The sequence below is a fragment of the Cynoglossus semilaevis genome, unplaced genomic scaffold (assembly GCF_000523025.1).
Source record: "Cynoglossus semilaevis isolate Cse_v1.0 unplaced genomic scaffold, Cse_v1.0 scaffold419, whole genome shotgun sequence".
In the NCBI taxonomy this organism is placed as follows: domain Eukaryota; kingdom Metazoa; phylum Chordata; class Actinopteri; order Pleuronectiformes; family Cynoglossidae; genus Cynoglossus; species Cynoglossus semilaevis.
The window spans coordinates 405,123-411,337 of NW_007585113.1; the positions used below are offsets into that span (position 1 = coordinate 405,123).

The following is a 6,215-nucleotide window of genomic DNA, read 5'->3' on the forward strand; positions in this document are numbered from 1 at the left end:
GGCGGGTGGTGGAGAGAGGTGGTGTGGGGTGGGGGGGTGGCACCGCTCCACTTTGCACCATAATGACCCCCAGTGCAGTGTGTAGTGGCCTGTGCATGAGCGTCAGAGCGTCAGACCTGTGCAAGGGGCCAGCAATGTTGCCGCGCGATGGCCGCATCTTCGTGTAGACAAAAGTCTAATTGCATTTCACACGGTTAATAACGATCGAACAATCGAAGCGTTTAATCCCAGCGCTGCAGACTCACACGGAGGATCAGACGTGATTAGATACAGGACTAATAATATATATTTTTTAATTAACTTTAACTCAGTCGGCGGATCTATCTCTTTTTGGTCTAGCTATGCAGTAATTCAAATAACTTGTGACGTATCGTGCAAACCAGTTAGTTAAAATAAAAAATAAAATCGTAAAACCTACAATGTCACACGCGGAAATATCTATTCCACACACAAAACAATAGCATCGAAGAGTAGAATTTAAATTAGTCCGAAAAAAATATTACAATTATATAACGTGGCGTTTGCACTGACAGGAAAACAAAATAAATGAAAACAGTTGCAATATGGCCATGTAACCACTAGAGGGTACTGCAACAGTAGCCTTTCAGCTGCCAGGGAAATTTAAAGGAAGACCGGAAACACTGTTACAGGAGATATATAACCTCAGTGTGTACAGTATATTAACCGAATGATGTTACGATTCTGAATTTGGCTAAATATGAACATAAGTTTGTTTCGCAATTTATTGAAAATTAATAACTTAAAAAATATATAGTTTAAGTTGAACGAATTGCTTATTATAATGTCGTACTGTTGTCACATGTTGTGTCACACAATCCAATTCTTCGAGGTGATGCTTTTATGCAGTTCCATACCTTGAGCAAAATATTCTTCAAATAAATGGAAAAAAAATGTCTAGAACGGAAAATAAATAACTATATCAAAACTATGTTAGTTAGTTAGTTTTAGTTATACTTGTTCATGTTGTCGCTAACATTTTTATGATGTTATGGAGTAGAGCTTTGACCAATAACCTCTGTCTTTACTCATATCATTAGTACCGTGGCACTTTTACATATCTTTTGTTCTTTTTCAACTGTACAAGACTACATTTCGAAGTTCCTAGCTAATTTTTGATTAAATAAATAAATAAATACTCAAACTGCCTAAAAAAAACAAGTATTTTAAGCTTTTTCAACTACACAAGACTACATTTTGAAGTTCCTATCTAATTTTGATTTTAAAAAATAAATAAATACTCATACTGCCTAAAAAAAACAAGTATTTTAAGAATTTCTATTTTAAAAATGCTATCAAAAAAAGCTACAGCTACAGCTGCTATCATTTCATTTTAATGCTCATCATAATGACTGTATTAACTCTGACCCGTAGATAAGGCGATCCAGTTCACCAGTGCTGCAAACAAGAGTCAGTCGTAGAGATAAGGGTTGTGAAATAATAAAAAAAAGAAGATATGTCCTCATCTTTACAACTATAATTATGTTATTATGTCATGTTAGTCACGCTGCTGTTTCATTTCCAAACCAACAAAATCAGTCCTGCGGTGGTGGTTACACACTGCTGAATATGTAAACTATTTTGGGGGGGTGCTGGTTCTGATCAGCTGTCATGCTAAAAACTGCATGTTTCACATTACAATTCGGTCACCACGTAAATGGATTTTATTGAACCCATCTTGCATGCTCTGCCTCTTTGTGACTTTTTTTTTCTAAAAAGAAAATAAAAAAATAGGTCACAGCAAAGATTACTGTGAATATTTTTTTAAATTTTATTTTGCAGTACATAGAGTAGACATGAGCCGTCTAGTGCACTCCCTGTGATTTAGCTGCAGTGTGGGCTGTTAATCATTAATAGGTGTACTTCAGAGGTGGTGATAGGCCGCTCTTCTTTCAAAGGAAGGGACATTTCCATGAAGAGATAATCGTGTCTTTAAACGCAGCACGCTTTTAAAAAAAAAAAGCACCGCAGACTTCAAACGTCATCAAGAAGTTGGACGATGGATCTGCTGTAGACTACAAAGACACAAATGACTTCAGACCTGATATATGTACAGCATTGTTTCCCAAAGACTGGGTCGCGACCCTCAGGTGGGTCGGCAAGAGGTTTTTATTCGGGGTCGTCTCGCATCGTGTTTCCCAAGGAGTTTATGAATAATGTCTATTGACTTAGGTCGCGAAGGTTTGGGACTTTTTAAAATATGGGTGCCCAGAAAAAAATTTTGGGAAACACTGGTCTACAGCATGGCTGCTTGTGTGTATGTCTTCTGCTCCAACACGTGGTCTGATTAACTCAGGACCGTCTGTGTGATTGTGTGAACCAGAGCCTGATGAACCACAAGGCTGTTCAGTATCTGCCTCTGTGTTGTTTTGACCTCTTTAGGTGTTACCTTCCTCCCGTCTCCCTGAGCACAATAAAAGTAGGTGAAGTTGTTCCAACAGAAGCACCTGCTCTGCATGAGAACCAGACATTGTGAAGAGCCTCCGCATACAGTGTTGCTGTGGTTTGGTTTGGATGCTCAAATTTATGGAAAATCCTGTTTTAGCCCACAGGATGGTGTATGTTTAGTTTGCTTATTGTGTGTCTTCAGGCCTCTGTCATCCGTGAGAACAGTAGCAGATGCAAAACATCCTGGACAAAGTACACACCAACCACATACACAGTGTATTGGCTCTGCAGGGTCTATGCAGAGAAAATTCTTGTGTGACACACATCTCTCTATCAAGATGATAATAGTCTGTGAAGGGCTGATCGTATTTATTGGGTTCTGCAATTGTAATGACACCAAAAGGAATGAAGGGGGGAGAAAGGGGGGCAAGATAGCAACAGCACGCATGGGCATTGATCATCCAGTAAAAGGGCAGCAGCTTCTGTTATTCCAGCCTGGAGAAATATGTCGTGTTCGCAGCAGACCACCAGGCAGTGGGCTGACAGACAGCCTGCTGATTCTACTCTCATTATTGACAGTCTTCCCTCGCTCACCCGTCCTCCCTCCGCACAGCAGATGCTATGACGGGCGCCATGATGATGATCTGGGATTTTGCTTGCAGCAGCAGGGGCATCAGCAGTCCAAGATGCTAAAAGCTAAAAGATTGGTCGCCATATGAAAGGGGATTACGCTATGACACAACAAAGATGGCGGACGTGAACAGACGTACGCTTGTCCAAAAGTTACACTTTTCTTAGAACAAGATGTACGAAAGAAAACGATATTAAGCAACAGGAAGAGTATATGTATTTTAATAAGGGTCAAAACAAAGTATTATTTTGGACAAATTACGTGAAGTGGCGTCGCAAGTTAAAACGTCGCCCATTCATGATTATCGTGCGAGCTGCACTTCCCACAATTCAGCGCGACGTTACGGGCACTGCTGTCTGCTGGCGCATCTCATCTATGCAAAGTCTCTGAAGGCAAGCTGCTGGTGGTAGCTTGACTGTGCAAAGACAGCAAGAAGCGACCGACCGGCGGCGGAGGAAAGGAACGACAAGGGGAAAGGACAAGGGGAATTTAGGCTGCGTCCCGTCTTTGGACTAAGCAGGAACAGACTGCAGATTTCCGTCGGGCGTGAAACGAGCTCCTCAATAACCTTCAGTTAAGGACCCGCATTTTAACGACTAACTTAACCGACCGTTGTAACTCTTGAGCTGACCGTGGCTACGAACTGTGAAGAAACTAAAGCGACATTTCGGGACGAAGAATGGGATTTAAAGAACATATCTGCCAACGCTGAGTTCGAAAAACGAGGAGATAATTCCCCAGTTGGATAGAAATAGAAATATGTTCGAAACTATTTGAGTTACGTCCAGTATTGTTATTGCGTTGCTTTTCGTGCGTCAACTCTTGGAAAAAGGGGAATGATGGCATTTACGATCGGAGAAAAGTGGCGTTAACGTTAGCTCTGCTGGCTAACACCAAGGCTAGGCTAACAGGCTGCTCTTCATTCCTGGAGCAGAGGAGGGGCGCTGGGACTTTGGAGCACTGCAGTTCTGCCTTTGCATTTTTTGGGTTTACTGCAGGAATGGAGAACCCTAGAAACCTGCCTCATCAACTCAGGGGAATCAATTGACCGCACTGACTCATATTTTTCCACACACCAAAGAGAGGAGAGTGTGGAAAGTTCCAACAAACGGTGGGATTTCGTCAAAATTAGCCGGCCTGGGGAAGCCCGGCCCTTTGACTGGGACTTACTGTCCATGCGTGAGGATTGTTATAATAAATATTAAGAATTAGCGGTCGTATTTTTGTATACCTTTTAGTACTAAATGTTGTGGGCGAGACCATGAAAACACTAGTCTTAAAGCGGAATTAGCACAGGCTTGTCCTCTGTTCCCAGTCCTTACTATTGTCAAGGCTTATACTGGGTGAGAAAAGTTCCTAACAGTCACCGCGCTCGCTGCTACAAGGCCCAGGAGGTGTTTGCTGTCACCCTCCTCCCTGTTAACTTCACCATTCCTTCAAAAACTAACAAGCAGGAATAATGTCGGGAGAGGTGCGTTTGAAGAAGCTGGAAAAGCTGATCCTCGACGGGCCAGCTCACTCCAACGGCCAGTGTTTGAGTGTGGAGACGCTGCTGGATATCCTGGTGTGCCTCTACGACGAGTGCAACAACTCCCCGCTCAGGAGAGAGAAAAATGTCCTGGAGTTTTTGGAATGGGGTAAGAAGCTGTCTTATTGTCTTGATTTCATTAACTGCCTCTTGTTTGGGCCCATGCAGTCAGCCTCTTGTCTTTTTGGTAAGATGATAGGCTCATAATGTTGGTGGTGCAGTGGCCCTCCCTTTACCATCACATTCCTTTTATAGTAGTAGTGCAGCTCTGTTGGCCTGCTCTCTTCTCACTCGAACCCTCCCTGAAACTACAAACAAGGCTTGTTTATTCTTGTGCAAGTAAATGTTTAATATGTTTTGGGAAAAAAAAGGGGGACAGAAGTACATGATAGCTCCCTGCAGTTTCCAAACGCTGGCGTTTTTGTAATGTCAAAGTCAGACAGGCTGTACATTTCTGTTCTAGTGCACATCTTTAGGATATGGACCACGTTTTGTTCATTTTGTCAATGTGTCATTTTGTTTGTGTATTATTTTCACATGGCAACCCCTGAGTCATTTTGTTTGTATTATTTTCACATGGCAACCCCTGAAAAAAGGGACAAAGTTGAAAGAAAAATAATTATTTTCCACATGGAAACAAATTGCCCCAAGTAGATGATAGAGTAGACGATAAAGTATTTTTTTTTACATTTATTCTTCTTTACATTCATCTACCTTTGAAATGAATGTAGTCATTTTTATCTACCTTTGAAATGAATGTAGTCATTTAGCGTAATGATCAGATGAAACGGTAATAGTTAAATGCAATGAAGTTGTAGGAATTAAAATAAAATGGTTCTTGTACATTTCTTTACATTTTAAAGATGAGAAAAAAAAGTCATCTCATCTCATTCTCAATTAACAAACCACACATGCTATGGCAGCATATGGTGCTACAATAGCTGGCAGCCAGTTCATTGTGATGCTGCCCATCCAAGCCCAAAAAACTAGAGCATTGGCCGATACTGGAAATATCAACCCACACTGATGTTTCACTTGTGTATTATATATATTGCTTTCTTACCATTTGCCTTATCATTTAAGTGTAACGACATTGGAAAGTAACTATTATGCCATCTACTCCTTACCTTAGTGGGTTCCTTAAATATTGACCTAATATTGATAAGTGGAAAAACATGAATTATTTCTGAAGTCAAGTGACCAAGGTGTTTGACAGTGACACATACATTTTGTCATAGAATTAAGGAAGATTCCACGATGCTTCAGTTTTCTCTGAACATTCAGTTTACATATGTTAGATGTCTTTCCGTTGTTGGCGCGACTCCCTCTGTCCTAATTATTTTTTTTACTGCTTATTTGGACATACTTTTGTTGCACCTTTACGGCCACCTGGGTAGAAAGCTAAGTATGGAGTGAACTGCCCGCCTGTCTGAGACCTTGTTATCTGCAATAATTTAAATAGAAATGAAAAAAAAAGTTTAATTTAAGTATGAAGCAAATTAAATTAATGTCTACATGACATTATGTCATGTCGTTGGTCTGGAAAGAAGACCACACATACATACACACACACAGACACATAACTGCACAAAGTGATTGAGCTGTGTGTGTGTGTGGTGTGACATTGTGGGGGTTTAGTTTGTGCATGAA

General features: G+C 40.9%; 2 protein-coding genes across 2 annotated transcripts in view; one reads left to right on the forward strand and one right to left on the reverse strand.

Annotated features, from left to right (window-relative positions):
- lft1 (lefty1) overlaps positions 1–4,214 on the reverse strand; it is an 8,906-nt gene extending 4,692 nt beyond the window's left edge. Inside the window, exon 1 of the mRNA XM_008337174.2 lies at positions 4,208–4,214. Within this exon, the coding sequence (XP_008335396.1) occupies positions 4,208–4,214 (7 nt within the window). The remainder of the gene's footprint in view (positions 1–4,207) is intronic.
- LOC112486546 (serine/threonine-protein kinase MRCK alpha-like) overlaps positions 2,755–6,215 on the forward strand; it is a 20,871-nt gene continuing 17,410 nt past the window's right edge. Inside the window, exon 1 of the mRNA XM_025053610.1 lies at positions 2,755–4,674. Coding sequence (XP_024909378.1) covers positions 4,497–4,674 — 178 coding nt within the window. The 5' untranslated portion in view covers positions 2,755–4,496. The remainder of the gene's footprint in view (positions 4,675–6,215) is intronic.